The sequence below is a fragment of the Choloepus didactylus genome, chromosome 11 (genome assembly GCF_015220235.1).
Source record: "Choloepus didactylus isolate mChoDid1 chromosome 11, mChoDid1.pri, whole genome shotgun sequence".
Lineage (NCBI taxonomy): Eukaryota > Metazoa > Chordata > Mammalia > Pilosa > Megalonychidae > Choloepus > Choloepus didactylus.
Genome location: NC_051317.1, coordinates 36,490,504 through 36,516,799, shown reverse-complemented (window position 1 = coordinate 36,516,799; position 26,296 = coordinate 36,490,504). Strand labels below are relative to the sequence as shown.

The following is a 26,296-nucleotide window of genomic DNA, read 5'->3' as shown; positions in this document are numbered from 1 at the left end:
CAATTCATGGCTCCACCACCAAGACACGTAAGGGCTAGTAGAGAAGATGGATGTGTAAGTGATTACAAAAAAGTGGTGCTTGTGTAGGGTTATGAGAAGCTGGTCATTTCTTCCTGGGTATAAGGAGTGAGGGAGGGATCAGAAAAGTACTCATATAGACTATTAGTGATTAAGTGAGGTGAAATTGAGATTTATCATCTTAAAATTTAATGTAAGGGCATTTTCCCTGGACTCAAGGAGAAGGGAAGGGCATAAAGGGGGAAGGATGGTGTTTTGGTTTGGTAAAGCTGCCAGAATGTAATATACCAGAAATGGGTTGGCTTTTACAATGGGGATTTATTAACTTACAATCTTAGGCCATGAAACTGTCCAACTCAAGGCTTCAGTAGGACAATACCTGGACTCTGAAGACAGGCTGCCAGCATCTGGGATGCCTGTGTCACACGGGAAGGCACATGGCTGGAGTCTGCTGACCCATCTCTCCAGGGTTTCGTTGCTTTCAGCTTCTGGCTTCCTCTCAGTTTTCTGTGGGTCCTTTCTTACCTTCTCCAGAGCTTCTCTGAGGGCTTTGTTTTTCTATCTTTTATCATCTTGTAAAGGACTCCAGTAAGAGGATTAAGACCCATGTTGAATGAGGTGGGTCACATCTCAATTGAAATAACCGAATCAAATAACCCAATCAAAAGGTCCCACCTACAATAGGTCTGTACCCACAGAAATGGCTTAAAAGAACATGATCCAAGAACGCATAACTATGTGATCATACTGTGGACAGTTGATTGTATACCATGGATGATTGTATGGTGTGTGAATGTATTTCAATAAAACTGAATTTAAAAAAAATATATAAATGAACAATAGTGGGGAGGAGGTGTATGAAATGTTTGGGTGTTCTTTTTTACTTTTATTTTATTCTCATTTTTATTTTTTGTAGAAATTAAAATGTTCAAAAATGGATTGCGGTGATGAACGCACAAGTATATGATGATACTGTGAACAATTGATTGTACATGTCAGATGATCATATGGCACGTGAATATATCTCAGAAAAAAGCATTAAAAAAAGAAAAAATGAAGTAGCCCAAAGTTTTCCTCATATTCCCTTCCAGTCACCTTCCCCGTAGGTAACCCCTATTCTAATCTCTATTCTCATGGGTTAGTTTTGTCTGTTTTTTAACTTTAAATAAACGGAATCACACAGCAAAAAAAAAAAAAAAAAAAAAAGAACATGATCCTTTCTTGGGTACATCCATACCCGAAACTACCTCGGATGTGGAAGAGGAAATGAATACCCATAGCAGAGGGTCCGTAATGAGCATGTGCAAAGCCCGTTAGGAGGACTGCAAATTGACCATGGCTGAGTTGAGGATTCTGGTGCTCCCTCTTGAACCTGTTAAATATTGGAAGGCTGTTTTCTCCACCACAGAATAAACATATGCAAGAACATTGGATCAGGACTCCTCACCATCCTCATTGCCCCATTAGGGGATAATTGTGCTTGGCAGTGCCCTTTTTAAATGTTAATCACCATTATTAGGAAGAAATATTTCAATTGTAGTGTAAACTGGAAGAGTATATTGAGTCTAGTTCTTCCTGTGGTTGGAAATAATAATTGCAGTATTTTATTTTAAAAGAGAACGTGAAATGATCAGCCACAGTCATTCCACATTAAGGAAATTTGTGTTAGGAGTTTGGCTGTTACTGCCGGTTATGCAAAATACCAGAAATGGATTGGCTTTTTAAAGGGGGTTTATTTGGTTCCACAGTTACAGTCTGAAGGCCATAAAGCATCCAAGGTAAGGCATCAACAATTGGGTACCTTCACTGGAGGATGGCCAATGGCATCCAGAAAACCTCTGTTACCTGGGAAGGCACATGTCTGGTGTCTGCTCCAGAGTTCTGGTTTCAAAATGGCTTTCTCCAAAATGTCAATGTCAGCTTCCAATGGCCATCTTCAAAATGTCTCTCAGCTGCAGCTTCTCTCCCAAATGTTACTCTCAGTTGCTCTGTTCTGTGTCTGAGCCTGTGTGGCTCTTTTTAAAGTACTCCAATAATCCAATAAAGACCCACTCTGAATGGGTGTGGCAACACCTCCATAGAAATAATCCAATGACAGGTCTTGCCCACAGTTGATTGAGTCACAACTCCATGGAAACAGTGAACCAATAGGTTCCAACCTATTCAACACTAATACCTCTGCCCCTGCAAGAGTGCATTGAAGAATATGGCTTTTTCTGGGGGGCATAATATATACAGACCAGCACAGCTGTATTATAACTGGTTCTATGATCTTCATTTAAACGGTGATAAACAAATAGTTCTAGATTTTTGAGGCAGTGGAGTTCTGAGAATTTTGTTTGGATTGGTCTCAGTCCCAGTTAATCTTTAGGGAAGATTCTTAATATTGTTAAGCCTGAGATATTTCATCGATAAAATGGAGACAATAGAATACCAACCTTATTGGGTCAATGCAAGTAATGCACTTAACAGGACATTGTACATGCTAAGTACTGAAAATACTGTTACTATTATCAGCTGTTATGTTGGTGCTGCTAATGTCATAAATAGAATAGTCATTCCCAAGCAAAAATAGGCATAAGAATCACTAGTAGAAATTTTTCAAAATGCACACACTGGGGCCTTATTACCTGTGAATTTTTATTCTGTAGTTCTGGACACTATAGCAGACATTAAAAAAAATCCAGAGTTTTTCATGAAGTAGTTCATAATCACTAATTGTTGTAGTTTCCTGGCTGCTGAAACAAATACCACGTAAAGGACTGACTTAAACAATGGTAATTTATTAGCTCACAGTTTTGAGGCTTAGAAGTCCAAAATTGAGGCATCAGCAAGACAATGTATTCTTCCAGAAGACTGTGGCCTTCTGGGGATGGCTGCTGGTGATTCTTGGTCCATGGCTTTTCTATCACATAGCAATGCACATGACTTGATCCTGGCTTTTCTCTCTGTTTGACTTTCACTCTGCTTATAGAGGATTCCAGTAATCTAGATTAAAGCACAGCCTGATTCAGTGGGGCCATGCCTTAACTGACATAACATCTTGAAGACGCCTTATTTACAATGGGTCCACACCCACCAGAATACAGACGAAGACCAAGAAAATGTTCAAACTGGGGTACGCAATCAATCCACTATACCAATATAGTACCACTAAATAATCATCTAACGGATTTTCAGATCATCATAAACTACCAAGAACTACAGCCTTCTTTATTTCATTTAGTCCTGTTATTTGGATGAATGAAGAAAACTGTGGCAAACATTCATTATTTGGATATCATAAAGGCATTTGGCATGCTAAATTGATAGTAGAACAACCCATGAGAAATTTCACAGGTTGGTCAGAAAGAGGCATTTTGTTTTATTTTTTTGAAACTCTTCCAGAAGGTGCCAATGTTTCTGCTTCGGGGTTCTGATTCCTGTCATCTGCTGTCTTCATACGTGACCCAGAGTGACACCATGGTTGTTTAAAACATTAATCTGACAGTTCTGTAAACTTTCCCAGACAGCTCCTGTAGTTGTTTTTGACTCATCAGTGACGTCTCCATAGCTTTAGAGTTGACATTGATTTGTTCTGTTCCATCTTGACATCACGGCTTGTTCTTCTCAGATTTGTTGGACATTTTGCTTTTGGCTTCCTGTTATTACCCTGTCATTTGCACCACCTTCTCTTCAGATTTGGCTTTGCAGTGTGTCTTGGTGGGATAAAATTAACCCAACATATGAAGTCACATGGGAAATAAGTGTGAAATAGAAATTAAACATGATGTGAGAGGAAAGATCACTCAGAATTACTTGATGTTATAAATCATTGATGGGTGAAGAGATGAGAATCTCCAGGGAACAAAAGGCCATCTACACAATGGAAAACTGGTGAGAGGATTATAAAGGGATGAGCGAGTGTCCCAAGTCATATCTCAGCCCTGCCCCTGGGATCTGCCTCCCTTGCCTCTCCCAGGGATAGATTCCCTCAGCTTCCCCATTTATCTCCAGGGGGATATTTAATCTCTTAGAGGTCCAGGGCCTGATCCCTTCAACCTTAAGACAAACTGCTTATCTAAAGTCATCTACTTGATTTCATCTTCCCTGCAGACACTCAAGTCAGAGGACAGAGACACCGCAGTCCTGGACTCTAACCTTCTCCCAGGTGGAAGAACATCCAGGGACAAGGTTTAGACAGTGATGATGACCACAATTCACTTTCTAATAAGATGCCTCCAGAACACTAGCATGGTCCTTTCCTCCAGTATTGCAAGCACAGTCACCAAGTCAGGCTCCCTGAAATCACTGAATCTCCGAGCCTGGAGAGAAAGTGCAGAGATCTTTCCAAGCCCTCATCTCACACATCGCTGGCTGGATTGTGTTGGCATTGATGCTTCAAATAAGTAGATTTCTTCTGCAGCCAGGATGGGCAAGACAAGGAAGGAGAGAGTTATGGAGGCTGTAGAGATCTCCTAGAGTAGAGGAGACCAATTTTCTGAGACTCCAGCAGGAGGCAGTGGAGTATTAGACAATAAGCAATCTTAGGTAGGTAAGAGGGAATAGATTATGGTGGACCAGGATGTATGTCAGGTAGATGGCTCATCAGACAGGCAAAGCAGCCATCAAGTCCAGCCAACAGCAGGCAAAGAAATTGTTGTCAAGAGCCAGGAAATCAGTGCCCAAGAAGATAATAGTCTGAATAATACAAATTAAAGAAAGAAAGCAATAACAATAAGAAATATAAAAATAAAAAGCAAAAAAGAAACAGTCATCAAATTTGTTTCTCCATAAAATTGCCCAGAACTGAAAGAGCATGAGTTTCTACATTGAAAGGTCCCACTAAATTCCCAGCAAAATGGCTGAAAAGAGTTTATATCAAGACATGTCACCATAAAATGCCAAAACACTAGGGACCAAGTAGTATAAGATTTCTGGGATGAAGTCCAAGCAGATTAAATCCAAATGTAAAAAGTCAAAACAGAAATGTTCTCATACTTCTCAATAGCAACACTGGAAGGTAGAAGATAATGAAGCAATATCTCTAAATTCTGAGGGAAAATTATTTCCAACCTAAAATTCTCTACTTCTATACTCAGCCATACTATTAACTGTGAGAGTAGGATAGAAACGTATCAGATGTGCAAGGTCTCAGAAAATTGCTTCCCATTCAGTCTCTCTCTGGAAACACATATTCTACCAGAAAAGGAAATAAAGTAGGAAAAGGATAACAATAGGCCCAATAAACAGTAATAGAGGGACATGTAATAGAGGGACAAAGGAAATCCCCAGCATGGATGTAAAGGGATCCCAGGACAGCGCTGTTCTAATCATGCAGCCTGGCCAGGTTTGAGCAGGTCAGCAGATTTCCCCATAGCTGAAACTGATAGTATTTCATGTGCTTCACTGCATTTCGAGAAGATATACATGAACTGCGGGGAGGTTTTTGTTAGATTCATTGTAAGTATATAGACAACTCAGCAAAAGAAGAAGAAAACCTATTAACTTAGGGAAAACAACTATTAGTAAAAGGAAATCATATTATGAATAGCATTTACATCATCACATTGTTCTACCTAATTTTGAAGTTTAACAATACTGGTGAATGGAGGAAGATGGGAAATGTGTGATAGCAGATGGGGGCATGAAGCTAAATCCTCATTTTGCATTGTGGGACATCAATTGATAAGGCTTCTGTCTGAACAGTCAGAAGAGTAATATAAGAATGTTAATAGAGATATGGAGGTATGATTAATAAAAATCTGATAAAGGAGTTAAAAATGATTGCTGCTGAAAAGAAGGAAACAAGAGGATAGGAATGGCTGTTTTTCAAAATAAAATCTGGTAAATATTTGTCCCATTTCATTTTGTGCCTGTGCAATTTGATTTAGTACCAACAATGATGACAATTATTTTCCCTTAAGCAATTGGAAATATAGAATACTATTAAATTAAATATTAGAGAGCATTGATTAACAAGATAAAAAAGGAAGAGAAAATTCTTAAAAATGGACGTCACCTAGATACATCTAAAACAGACCTTTCAAATAAGGGCAGGCCATTTTTTTATCCTTATTATACTTGTAGTGAATCCTGAGAATGATGTGACAGATGATACAAATGAAGACAATTTATAGAACTACTGATTTTCTAAAAAAAAAACAAAAAACAAAAAACTTACATATGCTTGAAAAACTTATGTTCATTTATGGTCATGAAATGTCTATTTTGAAAAAAATTGTGGGATAACACTTTGGTTGCTCCCTTGCAGGAAGCTGTGATACCGGTATCTTGGGCCTTTCATTCATAAACATCTACCAAACCCCAAATATATGCCAAACACTTTGCCCATAGAAAAAATATATAAATTAGAACCCATGCCTTTCTCAAGAATTTCACAATCTAGGTGGAATACAAACACTTGAACAGGTCATTATAATAAGATGGATGAACTAGTGTAGTAGGAGTATAACCCCAGTATTACATGATCACAAGGAACAGTATCTGTGCTGGTTTGAATGTATTATGTCCCCCCAAAAGCCATTTTCTTTGATGTCATCTTGTGTGGGCAGACATATCAGTGTTGATTAGATTATAATTCTTTGAGTGTTTCTATGGAGATATGCCCGGAAAGCATCTTGGCTTCCGCTGTCTTGTATCTCATCCATCTTCTCCATTCTCCACTTCTAATGCCGGTCTCTTTTTCATCTTCCCGTATTAGTAAACCATGACACATCTATTTTTATTTTAGTCATTATTCAGTCTAAACTTTTCCACTTCCTCAGATCTAGCTTGTACCCTCCCAAATGATGCTACATCACAATGTTAAGTAAAATATTTATTGAGGGAATAAATGAACCTATGAGTATGTGTTTTCTGATTTCAGTTTTCATACTGAGTTAGTTAAGCCCCCTCAAGAGACTAGACATGCTTTTCTCCATTTAAAAATATTTAGTAAGCCCCATTTAATTAAACTAAATAAATTATTAATTTAGACTCTTGGGGAGAAAGTTATAAAACTATATGATGATTTTTCTTATAATGATCCTAATGTATTCTGTGACTCAGCAACGTGCTAATCTAGGAATGCAAATCATTTAAATCTAGCCCTTAATAAATTTTAACGAGCTTTGGCATCATATGCCTGCTACTTTTATAAATTTTATTGTCTCTAAAACAAGATAATTTATACATAGTGTGGAGGTTTAGGCTCTCGAAAACTATTTTGCTTTTTCTTAAAACTTCCTTTCCTGAAGCATAGCCTCTCTGATTCTACTAGCCCATGCTCTGAGTTCCTGTTAAATCCCACTTCCTCTGGTCAGTTTTTCTGTTCCCTTTGTTAGCGTGTTATATGTTATCTCTCTACTGGAACTTCCCAGGAGAAGACCATACGAATGGCCTTTTGCCCCCATGATTGTTGTATTTATTTTTCTGGCTTCTCTTGTTCTTTCTGCCCTCCAAATCCAGATAACCTTCAAATACCTTTCCTCTTTCTTTTTTTTTTTTTCTTTTTATTGTCTCATCATCAATGAATTAATTTAACACCACATATTCACTTATACACAGTGCATCAGTCAGGGTTCTCCATAGAAAGCGAACCGTAGGATATATGTGTAAATATATTAAGAGATTTATTTATGTTAAGGAATTGGTTTGTGTGATTTTGGGTACTGGCAATTTTGAAATCTGTAGGTCAGGACTACAGGCTGGAAATTCAGGTAAGAGTCAATTGAGCCCCAAATTTGTAGGGCAACCCAAGAGACTGGAAACTTAGGAAGGATTTCTATGCTGCAATCTTAAGCAGACTTAATTTTCTTGGAATCCTCAGTTTTTGCTCTTAAGCTTTTTTACTGATGGCCTGAACCCCACCCACATTGTCAAGGATAATCTCCTTAAAGCTAATTGATTGTAGATGTTAGTTAGATGTTACCTACAAAATACCTTCACAACAACACCCAGACAAGCCTTTGACCAAACAACTGGTCACCATAGCCTAGCCAACTTGACCCATAAAAGTAGCCACCACAACTGGAATTGCCTGTTTCTCTGAATATATCAGCAATTGATTAATTATTTTTCCAATTGATTTCTTTGGTATGCACCTGACCTTACAACCACACCATTCTCTTGAACGTTCTTCCATCTCAAATTCTCTAAGAAATCCAAGGACTTGTTCAGTCCTGAGGGGTCTGTCTCTTTTCTGAAACTGCTAGAACTAGAGAATGTTGTATTTCCACCCACACCATATCCAAGGATTTCCCAGTGCAATAGAGACTCATCTACCATTGTGAAAATGTCGTGACTATTTTAGATACCTTTAGACCACTGGAGGGCCCACGTTTGGGAATCTCAGTTGCAGCTCCTCTAGTTATCAATTCTAAGCATCATACCATGCCAGGGTGTTTAGAAGCTGAGAGTTCCCAGCCCCAGCCATGTGACTTGGAAAACAGACCTCCATTTGAGCCCTTAGGTGCTTGAATGGGGTCAGATAGGAAAAACTATAATTACACACTCTTATAGTCTTTAAAATAAAATAATTTGAAAATGTGGGGAATATTTACATAATCCAACATTATTTCTTTGATATTTCCTCTCCAGAACCCAGGGATCTTAAAATCCCATCCTTGACTTCATTCTCCTTCTTGCTTATGAAGGAAGAATTTCTTTTTTCCTGGTCATGGCTCACCCCTTCACGTTTATTCCTTAACATTTTTGTAAAATGAGGAAAAAAAATTGAGAACCTAGGGAATGGCAGTTTAAATCATTGTACAAGATAATGCATGGGAAGCACTTGGCTCAGTGCTGAGTACATTTTATGCCACAGAATAATTGAGCACCTACTATGCACAAGGATGACTCTCAATGCTAAATATCCAGCGACAGCCCAGCAGACAAAGTTTTTACCTCCTGGGGAATGAATGCTGCCCTACAAGGGCCCAATAGTAAGTGCTTGATAAAAATTCTAGACTCCAATTTTATTATAATATTTTGTGTTGTTATATAAATTAAACAGAGGATTTAGATGATGGAGGAAAAGACCTCTTTGTTCCCTGAGTACCTTGACATTTAATATGGGGGGGGCAGGATTCAGTTAATTACTTACTTGTTTTATATGCACAATGACAAAGTAAGCATGCATTGAATGGACATTTTAAAAAAGGCAACACATTCAGTCAGTCTTTTTAATAAAGAAAAAGTCAATTAAATTCAAAAGTCAATATGCAATTAAAATAAACAACTAACCCTCTATTTTTAACACTGTAAAGGTGAACATCATTAAAGAAAACAAAAAATTAAGTACTTAGCTGGTTCGTAGTACATTTGGTATGGATGAGGTGGAAAACAGGCATTTATAAAACACATCAAAGTTCCAATTACAAGAATGCTTTGTTTATTATGCTGAAAGCTTTTAAGTCAAAATCAACCATGAATAAAAAATTGTGAATTCTCTTACAAACCTTAGGAGGGACTTCCACTTTTTAGCTGAGATGGAGTAAGAAGATCTAGAAATAATTTACCAAAGATCTAGAAATAACTTACCACCTGAAGCAACCAAAAACATCAACACAAAATATAGGAGACACCAGTTTTCAATATGCTGAACGTTAGGCAATGAAAGCCAGTGACTCCTGGGAGACTGGCAGCAAACCATGTCATCCCTAAGATTGTCTAGGCTTGAGAGAGTTTCACTGTGATGCAAGGAGTGAGGGGAACCCAGGTGAGGCCCCAAAGACTCCCTGAGTTGAGGTGTTGGAGCTGAAAGTTGAGAAGGGAAAGGCAGCTGGAGATTATAGGGCAGAACACCAGAGAGGAGATCACTGCTCAGAAAGAGAACCCTCGAGATCTGTAGAGGATCCCTGTAGAATATTTAACAGGACACTGATCAGGCAATGCCTGGAAGAGAAAGTACCTGAGGCCAGTAAAGAACCACCTGAAAAGATTAAAGGGAGCAGTAGCTGGAAATCACATAGGACCAGGAAAATAGTGCCTGTACCCACCAGCCAAACTGGAAACCCCATAGTTCATGGGATACTGAGTAGACTATTCAGAAGGCTCTTGCTTCACTGATGTGGAATAGTTAGTCCTGGACTAAATGCTATTGTGCACCCCTTCTAAGAATTCTTAAAAGCAAAACTCAAAAGCATCACATTGTTTCCATGTTACTTTACTGTGCCTCAGAACAGAGTTCAGGGTTTCTGTAGGAATACAAAGATACGCAGCACCCAGCGTGGTAAAATTCACAATGTTTGATGTTCAATCAAAGATCACTAGGCAAAACCGAGGGTCAGGGAAACACAACCCAGACTAAGGGGGAAAATCAATCAGTTGAGACTAACATAAGTGTTAGAATTAACAAGTAAGGACATTAAAACAGTTATAACCATGTTCCATATGTTCACAAAGTATACATACAAAAGATATTAAAAAGGCCCAAGTGAAACTTCTAAAGATGTTTGAGTCATCAGTGTCTGAGATGAAAGTACACTGGAGGGATTAACAGTAGATTAGACATTTTAGAAGGAAAGATCGGTTCTCTCGAAGGCAGCAATAGAAACCAGCCAAAATGAAACATTCAGAGAAAAAGGAATTTTGAAATGAAAAGAGCATCCTTGAGCTGTGGAACAATTTCAACTGACTAATACACATTTGATTGGAGACACTGATGGAGAGGAGAGAGTGGAAACAGAAAAAAAAAAAAAAGAAGAAGAAAGAATGGCTGAAAATTACCAAGATTTGTTGGAAACTATAAATCTACAAATCCAAGAAGCTCATTGGACCCCAAGGATAAGAATTATGAAGAAAACTACACCAAGGAACAATGTGAACAAAATACTTAGCTCCACTGACAAAGAGAAAATCTTAAAAGCTGACAGAGAAACAAGACATAACATATACAGAGAAACAGAGAAAAGGATGATCACTTTTTTTTCTTTGTCAGAAACAATGCAAATGAGAGTAGTGTGAATGTCTTTAGAAAATGAAAGTAAAATAATGACTTCTTTGGGACATGGAAATGTGAAATAATCTACCACCAAAAGAACTGTACTACAAGAAATATTAAAGGAAGTGCTTTAGTCAGGAGGAAAATGAGACCAGATGGAAATAGGGATCTACACAAAGGGGTGATGTTATGGATTAAATCAGGTCCCCCCAAAAGATGCATTTAAGTCCTAACTCCTGGTCCTGTGGGTGAGAACTCATTTGTACAGAAAATCTTCAAAGATCCTATTAAGGTGAAGCCACACTGCATCAGGGTGGGCCTTAACTCGTCGTGACTGGAGTCCTCACAAGCAATGGAAATCTGGACTTCGCAGTAGGAGTGAAGAGGAGACAGAGCAGGACAGATGACCATGATGGAGGCAGGCTGAGTAGTAGATTCCTAGCAAGCCACCACCAGAGGGCTCCAGGCTGCAGGGAAGGCATGGCCCTGCCGGCACCCTGATGTTGGACATCTAGCTTCTACATGTGTGAGGCAATAATAAATGCCTCTTGTTTAAGCCAGCCGATATGTGGTATTTGTTACAGCAGCCCTGCAGACTCAGGCCGATAAAGAGTACTGGAAATGGTAACTGTAGGGTTGGACGGCAGCTTGCAAGTTAAAAAGTCATCTCCCATCCCCTCCTTCCCGTAAGACTGACATGGTGAAAACATATGGTGAGACCAAAACCTGAAGGCAGTTTCCCCCTGCCCAAGACTAGCGTCTGTCCCGGCAGAAACCCAAGAAGGTTTATGAATCCTGAATCAGACTGTAGTAGCATCTCACCATATTTGACTACTGTATCATATGAAAATGCAGCAAAAGCTTTAGATAATACAAATAACTACACTCAAAATTTGAATTTCCATACACCCATGAGGAATTCTGTAGGGCATCTAAGAATTAAAATTTTAAGGTCTTATCAGCCAAAGATATGAGTTAGTTTCCTGTGACACGGACAAATTTATGATAAGATGTATTGTAAAAAGCCTGGAAATGGAAGGTCTTCTAGAACACAGATATTTTTGTGGGAAGGGACAGCCCCCAAAAGGTCAGGTAGAACATCTGGGAAGAAGAAGGAAGGTTATAAAGTACATTCAGCAGAGGTCTGGGGATTCGTTCATTACAATTAATACTGATGTATGTCAGCGTGGATATGAATAAAAGTTGCATCTTAAAAACAACATGCTTCCTCAGTTTTAGCCCCTTAAAGGATAAGCTGAGTTCTCATTTGCAAAGTGCCTGTTATTAAGATCTCTGAAATAAGATAAAAACAACAAACACAATAACAAAACTGCTCTTATGAAGAAGACATAAGACTCAGCAGATCCTGTTTTATAAAGATCTCATGCAAAACTGTCCCAGGGAAGCCAATAGAGTAAACTTATCTTTTGTGGAAAGACAAATCTCTGCCACTTTAGGAGTTTTAGGACCTTAGGTTCTCCCAAACTGACTCTTATCTTATTTCTCATTGAGAGAGCATTCTTATTTTCTTATAGGAAAACAACAACAACAACAACAAAAACTGTGCAGATAATCTATTTTAAAAAGAAGTTTAAATGGGATATTTTAAAAGTTTTTCCAGAAAATTTTTGTTAAAATACACACTTTGCTTTAATTATGTTCATAAAAGTTGTAAAACTTAAGTGCATGGACAAGTAAAATATAAAGACTAAAATATGGTCTGAAAATAAGTCCTGTGGTTGAACAGTTGATCCTTAAATAACTGAATGAATCATTTCGTGTTGTTCTACATTGGTTCAATTGGCTATTTTTTCTAGGTGATATATCAAACATGTCATAATTATTCACTTTGTAATTAGACTGTGTAGAATTATCATTGCTATTCTGCTGGAATTTAAATCATGAAGGGTGTAGGTTTAAAACATTATTTTTTTGAATGTATAATATGCAAGCAACATGAAGATCAAATTAGTTTAGAGGTCAGTGAGATGGCCAGTGGGAATCAACATAATACTACAAATGATAATAAGAAATGAATTATTTATTATATTATTACACTTTTGGGGTTGTGAATATTAACATCTGTTGGGTGCTGACAATAAGCTGAACAAGGATAAGTTAGATTTTCTCTGGCTGTATCTGATTTAATCTTCACCTTTACCTTTTGAAGTAAGTATTTTTGAATGCACTTTACAGAAGATGAAAGTGATAACTGCATTAAATAAGTTATTCAAGTTCTCACTGCTGCTGATGTGATATAAATCTGGGTCTGTCTGAACTTCAAGTCTTGTTTTATTCCATATATATATCCTCTATTTCTGAAATTTGACATCTTGGTAATCAGATTTTTCCCTTTTGACTGTCCTATAATTTGGGACTGACTTCCATTTTTCACATGGATGATAGAATTAATCTTTTTTTGTGGTTTTGTTTCAGGAATTGCAGTTTGAAAGACTGACCCGAGAGCTGGAGGCTGAACGTCAAATCGTAGCCAGCCAACTGGAGCGATGCAAGCTTGGATCCGAAACTGGTAGCATGAGCAGTATCAGGTACTGGACACACTACCCTGTCATACCTGTGCTTTGAGTTGCCATTGAACGTAAATTGTGGTGTTTACCTTCCCCGTACAAACCTGGCAGTGCAACTGGAACATTCAGTCAGATGTTGGAAAGGGATGGTAGCTGACCTGATTTAGAAGTTCAAAAGGTGTCTGATATGGCCTGATTGTACTAAAGTCACTTCTAACAAAATTACTGCATGCTCCGAATGCAAAATGTGTATAATTTTCCACAAAGGAAAGCTTTGCTTTCACTTGATGTGGTGGAAATCAGGAGATGCTAGATCACAGTCTCCCCATTTGATTCTTTTTCTCTAAATGATTCCAGAGTTGCAGGTTCCTAAAAGGAAAGAGAGAGAGAGAACATTTTGATGTGATCTATGTTGTTTGCTAATAGATATTAAATTATAAAATTACTTCTAAAATATCAACCACACATATATTCCTCGTGTAAAAATAAGTATTGATCCAAAGATAGAAGTGATTATAAAATTTGAGGTTTTTTTGATTATGAAATATTAAAAAAGATTGATCACTTGACCACAAAATGAATTATCTTCCTCGGGACCCTATTTTATATTTAAGAATATATCTGTTTGTGTCCATGTGTGTGCTCACTGGGGATGGAACGTAAATGAAGCCCTATAATGCTTAACTGTCATTTCTGAAAAAATGTATCATGCTTTCCCATCATCTTATTTGATATTGTGTTCTTGAGACCCTTCATTTTTAGGGCGATTTCTTAGTTAAGGGATCAGTGGCTGCTGTGGCAAATAAATTCCAAAATTTCAGTGACTTAACATAATAGCACTTTGTTTCTCATTCATGCATGAGCCCCAAGCAGGGGGCGTTGGTCAGGGGCCTGCTTTCCCTTCACAAAGAGATGAGGGACCCCTGCTCTTCTCTGGAGGCCCTGCCCACCCCTTTGGCTTCGTTGTCAATCACATTGTCAACTGCAAGTATACGAAGCCACAGTCCTTGGGTGAAAACCAGTCACATGGCCTCAAGGGCAGAAGTGGCGCAGGGATTCTTAGCCCTGGGATCTGCAGCCACTCTGCTTCCAAAGCAAGAGCATGAGTTTGGTGGATTCCTAAGCTTCTCCACAGTAGAATTACAACCTCTTTGCATCCATTGCTCTAAAATATTGTATCACTAGAAGAGTAAATTTGTAATTGTGGCATTTCCTATTAGAGACACTTGCCGTTAGTCTCTTAGTGTTGTTCTTTTCTTTGGCTGAATGGTGGCAGACCTTTAAATGGAGCTCATTATGCCCTGTGCTGTCAGACTGGTTATTTGGATGAAATATTATTTTCAGTTGCAAAGCCTTATTTAAGATACTGAGAAGCATATCAGCTACTGTATCAAAATATCTAGAATGCAAGTAGCTATAAATAAGCATATTGTGATCCCTTAATCTCTGCACAGACTTTTCTAAACATTGAAATTAACCAAAGCAGGAAGGGGTAAAGAGACGGAAAGTGAGCTATATTCACTTGAAATTACTTTTATAAGGTTGACTGGTTAAAGGTGGTGAATCTAAGGTAAAGAGAAAAATAATGTTTGCACATCTCCGCATGGTTGTACACATCAAGAGCTTTTGTTAATGGTGAGAACCTCCTGAGATGCTGAGCCTTCCAGGTTTGATGGGTCCATATGCACCAGTGAACTGGTATCTATTTTGCTTTGAAGTCTGCTATTTGACTGCTATTCTTTCTACCTTTAAAATTCATATTTCCAATCTTTCTGCATGAGATTTTTGTACAATGTACATCTTTCACATTGTTTCACCCACTCTCAGCCCCTGGAAGAAGGAAGTCTTGAGGCCATTTTGGTCTCTGTGTCTCCATCTTCAATTTATGACTGGATCAGAAATAGATACCTGACCCAGTGGTAATTAGTCCAGTGACTGGGCTGTGGTAAATTGGGCTCCCACTCTAAAGAATGTGAAATAAGTGGCACAAAATCTGTGACATCCAATGGTGGGTGCCAGAGGTTGGCGGCCGTGTTGAGTTGTGTGCAAATAGAGGAAGTTTTGGTGACACAGAGAAGCTCAAAGACTAGCTACCAAATTGTCCCTGAAAGTCAAAGAGAGTGGCTTAATTATCCTTAGGACAAGTTGCATTTCTGATGTTTCCTCTATGAGATCACCTGTGGAATTCTTAAAACCTTTCACTTTGCATCACTTTGATTTGATTTGTCTTGACCTGATTTCCGTTCTTACATCCAGAGTGTCTTGAATTCAGCACATCAGTGCACTACTAAAGCAGACAGAGAAATAACCCTATGACAGATTTTGCTTCTTTACACCCAGTACAAATGTTTACCTGTCTGTGCCTCTCTAGAATGTCCCTCTGTTGCAACCCTCGCACCCAGTTCATCATACATAATCAATAACGGTATGTTAAATATGTATTACCTAATAGTGTTGAGTGTAGACTAAACTGCCTAATTAAGTCCCTTGCTATATAGCTGCATAATATCAGACTTAATCAGGCATAATTATTTTTTGTTTTGGAAATTTCTAATGTATGAATCTGCATTTGTATAATACAAACAATTTACTGATAATTTCACTGGAGAACAACCAATACATAGCTGTCGCTATTCATTTTCTGTCATAACCTAATTGTTTGCTCAATTTCAGAAATGCATCTATGGAAATTCAAGTCCTCATTAAGAGTGATAGACTAACCCCATTAGCACATCAAAAGGAATTTTAAAACAAACAAAAAGTAGGATATGAATGAGTTTTCAAAAAGGAGAAAAGGAACAGGCATCTGTGAAGATTTAGATATTAATTAATACCTCTCCTGGCTACTAGAGAGGTGGGTGAATTTATTAGAGAAAGGAAACAAAATCAAACTATATTTTTTCAGGGATTTTTTTAATAGCAATAATAGAAATGCTAATAAATATTGTTTGTTTTCTCCTCTGCCTTTGTTGGAGGATAGGAAATTGTTCCATCTGATTCCAAAGACCTCTTTCCTGATAGTAACATCAACATGTAAACATAATAAAGAAATGTTATTAGCATATATTTATGCCATTCAGCTTTATAGCTATTAATCGAACAGGAGATGAGTTGAATGAGAATTGGGGGAGGGGCGGATAATCTGGGGTACCTGTTACTGCAGCACATCAGCCTCTGCACCAGGTACCGAGGGAATAAGTAGCTGCAAATCACATCATTGGTCTCTTAAACTCCTCACAGACTTTTCTAAACATCCAAATGCATATAGTAGCTTCCAGAATTCAGATCAATTTGTGGTTATCTAAGCTTCATCAATCGTCTAGACTGTGAGCCTCTTCAGATCAGTGACCATGACAGATTCATTCCTGTAGCCCCTGGACCAAGACGGTGTCTGCCCTGCCACTTTTGCCCAGCAGATGCTTTTTTTTAATGCATTTTTTTATTGTGAACTTTAACATATATACAAAATAGCGATAATTTTCAAAGTACAATTTAACAAGTAGTTAGAGAGCAAATTTCAAAAAACGTTATGGGATACAGTTCCATAATTTCAGTTATTTCTATTATTGTAAAATATAACATACATACAGAAAGGTGTTCACATTTGATGTACAGCTCAGCAAGCAGTTATATAGGTAGTTTCAAAAAATGTTATGGGTTATAGTTCCACAGCTTCAGCTCTTTCCTTATTGTGAAATATAGGAAATATACAGAAAGGTGATAACTTTCAAAGAATAATTCAACAAATAGCTATAGAGCAAATTTCAAAGAATGTTATAGGTTATAGTTCCACCATTTCAGTTATTTCCTTTTAGCTATTCTAATACCCTAGCATCTAAAAATATATATATAGATTCACATATATATATATTTATATAAAGTTTCAGTATTTGTAATCCTTTGTTAAATCCTACCTTGTCTGTTTTTACCCCTTCCTCTCATTTAATCACTTTCTCAATTTCAGGGGTTCTAGGCAGTGACCACGCTAACTTGTTCATATTGAAAGGGGATGTCAACAGCATGGGGAAGGGAGTGCATGTGATTGTTGTTCTTAAAGAGGCTGTTGCCTCTGGGTTTTAGGACTTGTCTGGCATGAGACACTCTGATGGATTTAAGTTTCTGACAGATAAAACTTAGTGAGTGAATCTTTTATAGAATCTCAGATAGGGACCTAGGTATTTCAAGACTACTGTTGGTCAAGGCATAGCATACTGTGGCTATTCAGGATGTCTAGCTGGAGCTTGCACAAGAGAAACTCCCAGGATAGCCTCTAGGCTCTATTTGAGATCTCTTAGCCACTGAAACCTTATTTTGTTACCTTTCATTTTCTCCTTTTGGTCAAGCAGGCATTTTCAATCCCTTGATGCCAGGACCAGGCTCATTCCTGGGAGCCATGTCCCATGTCTCCTGGGAGATTCATTCCCCTTGGAGTCATGTCCCTAGTGGGGGGAGGTTAATGAATTTATTTTCCAGGTTGGGCTCATAGATAGAAAGGCCACATCTGAGCAACAAAAGAGGTTCCCTGGAGGTGCCTCTTAGGCATAATTACAGGAGGGCTTAGCCTCCCATTTACAACCCTAAGTTTCACAAGAGCAAGCCTCAAGTCAAGGGTCTGATTTATTAATAGTGGGTTCCTAATTTCACATAACATACATTCTGTCCCAAGATAAACAGTCAGTTTCTCACATTCTCTTCACTTAGTTGATGTCTCAGTGGATGCTTTTTTTAAGCAATTAAGGAAATGATGAATGAAAATTCTTGGAATGTAATCTTAGGATTTCTACCATTTGCCCATGAGACACTTCCAAGCTGGCCAACAGCTCTGTGGATTGTCAACAGTTGCCCTCTCCCAGTTCCCTATCACTCTCCTCCTTTGTTGATTACTGAAACAATTTATTTACTTTATCTAGAAATCACCTCTTGATATCTGTGTTCCTGGACAGTGACCTGGGTGCATCCTAACTAAATAAAATGAGAAGTTCTTCAGCATGTTCAGTTATGCCAGTCCCCTCAACTCTTGGCTCATCCACAGATTCCAGATTTGCCCTGCTCTTCAATAATCCACCCTTTCCCAGCCAGTTTCCAAGGATTTTAGCCACAAGAAAAAACTGATTGCTGCTTGAGGTAGGCAGAATCCTAAGATGTTCCCCAAGCTTTCTTCCCCTTGGTGCACACAGCCTCTGTAATCCCGAGGACTGGGAATATGAAAAGATATTGCTCCTGTGATTAGGTCATGTTATACAGCACAATTGACTTCAGTGTGTGGGGGGGCTGACCTAATTACATGCCCCCTGTAAGATGAGTCTGGAGGGCAGAGACAAAGAAAGTCAGACATTTGAAGATGTGACACATGATAAATTCTCATCACTGGATTTGAAGATGGAGGGGGCTATGTGGCAAGGAATCCAGGTGGCATCTCATGCTAAGATCAATCCTTAACCAAAAGTCAACAAGAAAGCAGATCTACAACCACAGGGACCACCTAGATACATTTAGAGACAGATCATTGCCCAGAGCCTGTGGAAAGGAATGCATTCCCAGCAGAAACCTTGATGACAGCCTTGTAAGACCCTGAAGAACAGAGAATCCATCCATGCTATGCCCATACTTCTGACTTACAGAAAGCATGAGCTAATAAATGGGTGTTGTTTTAAGCTGCTAAAATTTTATTAATTGGTTACAGCAACAATTAATGCAGTGCTTTTCTATATGTCATGTTATATATAGAGATAGACAGAGATATACAGATGTACATAGACACATGTATATGTTATTCTGTACCAATAAATTTTAGTTTATACCAATCCATATTCCATTCATAAGTATACTGTGTATATTCTATTTTGTTTGGCATGCATATTTTGCATGCATTTGGACTCATATTTTAAATTAATCTGTAGCTTTGATTCTAAGTGGAGGTATTTGAATATGGAGTACTTATTTACTGTAGAATAAGGACAACTAAACAAAACAATTATCTTTAGCCTCAACATTTTTGCAATGTACATAGCCAACATTCTGGTTGGAGTTATATCTATTTAAAAAGACAAAATGTAATAAACGTAAACAAAAATGCTTGCTCCAAATAAGGAGACGCTGTTGCTTTCCCACTGATGAGCTATTTAATTTCTTGCAAACGGAAGTTTCCACGAAAGTCTGATACATGTTGGAGAGTGGAATGCAAAAGAAATAAATGTTATAGATGCCTTCAGAGGTCATTCTCTTTATTAGCCATCTCCTCTGAGCCCAAATGCCAACAAGTCTATAAAGAGTGTCTAAAATCCTTTTCCACATCTACAAAGAAGTTACGCTTGTTTTAGAGAAAAAGCTGAATTCTGGTTCAATTAATTATCAGTATGGGTTGAAGAAACATAGGTCAAGTAGTCACATATTTTTGTTGGAATGAAATGTGTTTATTTTTAAACATGGTCACTGAATTTTCTTAAAGAAGTAAATCCTATGTGAATATAATTCCTAAAGCATAGCATTTTGGTTCATTTTTCATTATGCTGTGGGGTGATGTAATTTTGAAATAAAGAAAGAATACATTTGCTGACATGCTTGCATCTCAGATGTTGAAATAACTACTTCTTTTTATTTTTTTCAAATAAAGCTTTTTATTATGTAGACATGTCTATACATACATACATTCCCAAACATATGTATTTAGTGAAAGATTAAGATCACTCATCAGATTATAGATCTTTACCATGCACTTGCCAGTTAGAAAAACAATTAGATAGCTTTTAAATCACTTCTCAATGAGCAGTTTATGTTTTTATTGAATATATTTTTATTTTAAAATCAGGAAGAGAATAAATGCTAATTCTCATGCTAGGAAATAATCATTTCTCATGGGGCTAACCTAAAGTATTATGCCTCTAACAAAGTCATTTTTAAGCATGTCAATTAGTTTATTGAATTGCTCTTCAGAAATAATGTTGAACTAGTTATTTCCTAATAGTCTTTTAGAATATGTCTGATTTATGATAAAAGCAGAAAAAAATAAAAATAGAGAGAATTGCACATAATTTGGAGGTTTTTTCCTGGGTTACCAATTTTGTTTAAAAGAGGAAAAAAAGAGTATCCTTGTTTCTTTCCAAAAAAATTCCAGAGCAGAAATCTCCCTCATGAATAGCCTAATTTTCTTTAGTCTTTTCATGAACCCTTGTTCTTTTTGCCTTAAGCCCTCTACTCCATCTTTCAAGTCATCTCTATTTTTTTTCAAATTTCTAGCCTCCTATAACTTGACTTGTAATGCTGAGATTATTCTCTTAAGATTTCCTATTCTATTTTTTCCCCCTTTTTCCTACATAAATTAGGAGGAATATTCTAGAATGCTTTCTGGGCCCTCAGATCCACCTCCATGCTTCCCAGCACCAAGTTCTGCCCAGGTCTGGATTCAAGTCTTTTACTCTTCCAGAAAGAGCAGGACCATTTACAGCTGTTCCTCATTTAATAGAGACACTTAATCTGATTCTTTTTCTCCCCACCATTGAGCCCTCGCAGCCTTCCCCACCTGGCCCAGGTACGTGGTCACTCTACCGAACCACCACGAATGCACACTCCATTCCTCTGAAGTAAAACGTATGCCCTGGATCAAAGCCACCACCTCCTCACCTCCACGAAAACTTTGCCCCACGAAGTAGACGTATATTCCTCCGCTGCTTCCTCCAGGAGTTTGTAAGTGTTTCCTCAAGGGCAGGAACCGTGAGTGTGCATCAGGGCAGTGCTCAGCACACGGGAACTTCACTGAGTGTTGAGTGAATAAACGAATGACGGCGTACACAGAACCTTTATTACCTTTCTGAGCTCACCACCATTTGGAAGTCTTGTTCACTCTATAAATATTTCCGTCTCTGTATCTTCCAACATAAAATAACTATATTCTATTTAATGTATATCATCTATAAATATAGTAGTATTTCATCTATAAATATTTCCCTCTCTATATCTTCCAACATAAAATATATTATATTTAATCCAGTATATCATTAATTATTCTTACTTGTTAAGGTTATTTATTATTCACATCTTTTGCAGATCAGAATATTACATTTCAATGTCTATTTAGTTCATTTTCATGAATGCGTCTACCTTTTAAAATGCAGTACCCTGGATTTCAGGGCCAGTTGGTTTGAAGTAATGTGTAGGGAACTGTGGTTGACTTAGTCTTATTCTTTAACTCTGATCTTTAGATGATGATAATACTGATAACAATAATAATAGTAGTCATAAGAAGAAGAACAATGGTAGTATTTTGTGAGCAATTTCCGTTTGTCAGGCACCATATTAAATACTTTATGTAGATCATGCCATTTGTTGCTAATTAGCCCTATGAGTTGTCTTATTATTTTATTTTGTAGATAAGAAAATTGAGATACAGAGAATGAAGTTCACTTTCTAAAAATCACACTGCTAGTTATCAGACATTGATTTTTGAACCCAGGCATCTTTACTCCCCAACACACGTGTTAAAATACCACACACAAAGCTATTGTGTCAATTTTAAAGAGCGTCTTGAATTACGTTCTAAACAACCATCCAAATGTCTCCAATCTATTTTCACCTTAGGGATGCAAACAGTTTTGAAATGAATTTCTGCTTCTTTCCCTCCCCGTCAGCCCAATGATTGCAACTATTTTGAAGTTCTGCATTTGAATATATTTCTGAAGTTCTTTCTGACAAAGATGAGGTAAAGGGTATTAATATGTATGTTATCATTGTTATTAAATACATCCATTCAACATTCTACTGCAAATTAATTATACTAATAGTTACATCTCTAATATCATAATTTATCATATTAAAGATATCGTTCTAGATTTCTACGGGAATGAGTCAACTCCTTCAAGAATTTTATAACTCCTTAAAAAGTTTGAATACTTTATGCTTATAATCATTTGATTTATTTCTTATGTCAACTACTATATTTTAACACTTTCCTATCAATTTTAAGACCAGACTTCTTTCTAAAACATTCCAAAATGTTTCAAAAATGTGATATTAATTTTACATCTAAAAGCAACCAAAAAAATAAAATTTTATCTATACATAGTGCATTATAACACAGATGTTTTTGGAAAACTAACTTTAATAATATTGAAATTTAATATTCTGATCTATAGGGAACTGATAATCTTTATTTATAGATTCAATTAGACTATAGCTTCTTCTTCTTTTCTCTCATACTTGTAGCATATTTTAAAACTCATTAATCTTAAGATGAAGTTTTTAGTTCCAGAAATTATAACTAATTTCATCATTGTCTTTCTATGTCATTACCTTGCTTTGCCTTGGGAAATATACTTAATTTCTCTGAATTTCAATTTTCTTACTTATAAAGTGGGGATAATGCTCCCCTATAATTTTGAAAAGATTAAATGAGAAAAAAGCATTGGACACACCGTTATTGTGACTGTAATTGTCTTATTTTCCTTCTTGATGAACATACAGAGAATCTTTTTAGCTAAGTCTCATTCCTAATATTTCTCTAAAGAATTATAAAATGGGTGCACTCACTATGGGCTAAAAAAGGTACATCAGAATAGCACCGCAGTTGTCCTCGTCATAAGACAGACTAGACAGTCACAGAAATTGAGAGGATGAAACGGATGACAGCACAGATCAATTTCCCTTTTACACGGGGCAACTTAATATGTCCCTGGACCCACTGCTGGAGCTGCAGTCTGAATTTTTTATATTCTGTGGTCAGATAAAGAAGAGAAAAAGTGCAGTAGAAATGTGTATATGACAGGAAATGCACAATAAATTAAGGTAGAGAAATCAGTTACTCTGAATATATATTATTCAGAGCACAGCAGGAGAGGAATGCAATGCCCAACACATCCTTGCTCAGTGCCCTAACCTGATGTGTCTAAATGTATAGATACACAGAGGAGGAGGATCTGCTGATGAAGGCCATTTTTACAATCCCCATGTCCATTCTGCCTTCGTTCACATGCTGAGGGTCAGAAAGCTTTTACCAAGTTTGTCATGTTTAATTTTGTTGGTTTATGGTCATTACAGAGAACTGGAAACCAATGGCACTTTAACTTTCGAAACAACAATGAGCCTTTGACACACTTAATAGGAAAGAACTTCAGACAGTCAATACTGCATGGCTTCAGCTTGCCAGATTCTATGAACATTGTGTGTTCAAATTACTAAGATGGGAAAGGATATTGGGTACAGCAGAAGGAGTATGGTTAAGTGTCAGGAGATCACTGTGTTGGCACCAAAACAGTCAAGAAGTCACGTGGGGAAAGTCACTTGGGTTTTCTGGACCTCAGTTTCCTTACCTATAAAATGGGAAATGAGCACATAGTCTTGTTTTCACTTCCCACTCCTGTGCTCTTAATCTCATTTGAACCTCTTGTTATTGGCAGGAAGTCCCATCTGAATATTTTAATAAGGAGACATTTCTTGATCTTGAGTAGCAGATCAAAGTAATTAGGTAATGAGGATAGCACAATTTTACCAAATAGATTTGTTACTTCCGAGGAAGTAGATTAGGTATCTATATATAGGCATCTCCACTTAGGTCAAGCCTGGACTTAATATTTGGGAAAACACAGTTTAAAAGCAGTTTATAAATATATTATAAATGGCCTTAAATGGTCTAGATATTATTTAGTTTGGCTGAAAAGTGGGGTAAAGATAGGGATCTGGAACAGGGTGTTTCACATTGAGAGATCATTGGGAGTGGATCTTTAAAGAAATAACCATTTGTTCCATTAAAAAAAGAAAGTTCATTAAGTACTGCTATGGGCACAACATGTTTGTAAGCACCACTTGTGCTTCAACGGTAAACATGATGCAGCGGCTCCTGCCTTCCTGGAGTTTTGCTATCAAATGGAGAGAAAGGAGTATAAACAGTTTAAATAAAACCACCCTCAGGGAGCGCCATGATAAAATACGTTAGTGCTGAGAAGAGCCAAAGACAGCGTGCCAGGGACGGTTCCACATTTTTATGTCAAAGGTTGGGAACCATTAGGGAAAGAAGTGGGATGAAAGCATTTCTCAAAAGGAAAAGTACAAAGTAGGACAGGCAAGGGCTGGTTTGGCTCAGTGGAGTTGGAATACGGAGTCCCTGGCAGACTGTGTTAGATAAGATGGAGAAAGGAGACCCACCTATTTCTTGAGTGGCCAAAGATGTCAGGCCAGAGCGTTTGGTTTTTGTTGGGTAGACCATAGAACATCCAAACTGGTTTTAAGCTAGGAAGTGATGTGATGGATTTTGGTATTGCCAGCTGTGTGGAGAATGGATTAGTGCCCTCAGACACTGGTGACAGCCACACAAGTTAGAAATGGTGGCCATTGCCCAGGAATTAGGTCACAGAAGCATAAACCGAGGTCCTGAGAGCTTAACAGAGATTTCAGAGTTGGAAGGAGCTGGAAACTCATTTGTGTCAAAGGAGACTGGGTAGGATTGCGAAAATAGTACTTCTTTCAAAAAATAAAAAAAATAAAAACTTGATAGGCTAAGCCAACATTGTGAGCTTAGCTTTTTACTGCAAGCCGTACTCAATTTCCACAAGAAATCTTGTGATTTTTTTTTAAATTTCATGGTATGTGAATGTATTCTAATTCCCTTTTATCCAGGAGAAACTATTATAGAGTTTTAAATTTGAGGGATTGCTGTGTTAGCAGCAGGCAGCAAAGATGTTGCCTAATTTGTTGACAGTAAAGCTGTATTCATAAACCCCAGTCTTCTCAAACATCTGTTTGTTTAGTACCTCAAGAGCTGAGGAAGTTTAAAATTGTCTACATTGTTGCTCGGTCTTGTACACTTGTTTGAGAATGCAACTCTCAGCAAGATTTTTTGAAGAGATGTGTCGAAGGAATAGGCTGCCAACTTTATCCAAAATTTACCCATTAACCTTCCTTCCCTGATGTGTGAATGTACCCTTTGAGAACCACTGCATTTTGGCATGCCTCATTTAAAGTAAAGACCCTAATTCTGTCTTTTGGGATTCATTTATGGCTGTCATGTCATAAATACCCAACAAATACTGAAGTTCTAATTTGAGGAGGCTGCCTAGGGTTGGATTAAGACACTGGAGTTTAGAAGCAAAAAGCTCCACATTTGATCTCAGCTATGCTACTTTAAACTTCATAAATTGGGAAATAGACTGAGCCTGCATCCTTCTGTAAAATGGGGGAGCATACTACTTACCTGAGAAGATTTTCATAAAGATTAAATGTGAAAATGTGTCTAGAACAATGAGCATAGTTTTTGTTTCTGAGAAAATATTCAATGTATGTGGGCTGGCCCTCTTTTCCTTTATTTCTATAAATACTACATCTGTGACTCACTTGTCTCATGCACAAATAGATAGGAGATGCCCTTCTTTTCACAGAGAAATGTTATTTAGTTACCTCTCCCCCTCTTTTTCTCTTATGTTGTGATTATGGTCATAGCAAATTAACTGAAGACAAACTAATCTAACTAGTGCCATTCCTTGCCAGGGAACATCAGAGTAAAAAGATGCTTCTAAATTAATATTTGAGTATACTTGTGCTGACATAGCCATACTGCGTTAAAACATCACCATGAAACTTCTCTTTGCCAACAGGTTGAGAATTGCTCAAGGTCACTATAATTCTGAGAGTCTGTGTCCTACCGCTGCTAAGCATTGCTTAATTCCTTGGCAACCTGGCACTAGAAAATAATTTTACCAGAGGTGAATGTGCTAGTAGAGAAAATCCTCAGTTTCTGAAATACTGGGATCCTTTGCATTCTTTTAAAGCTTGAGGGTTGTCCGAGGGTTTATGAAAGCTGATGGGATCCTCTGGGGCTCTGTCTAAAAGCTGGAGTCTTCCA

At 37.5% G+C, this 26,296-nt stretch overlaps 1 protein-coding gene across 5 annotated transcripts in view; it reads left to right on the top strand.

Annotated features, from left to right (window-relative positions):
* The window catches only part of CTNND2 (catenin delta 2), a 1,032,924-nt gene that overhangs the window by 379,604 nt on the left and 627,024 nt on the right, over positions 1–26,296 (top strand). For all 5 annotated transcript variants that reach the window (XM_037798888.1, XM_037798890.1, XM_037798887.1 and 2 more), the window contains one exon: positions 13,379–13,491. In XM_037798888.1, the coding sequence (XP_037654816.1) occupies positions 13,379–13,491 (113 nt within the window). The remainder of the gene's footprint in view (positions 1–13,378; positions 13,492–26,296) is intronic.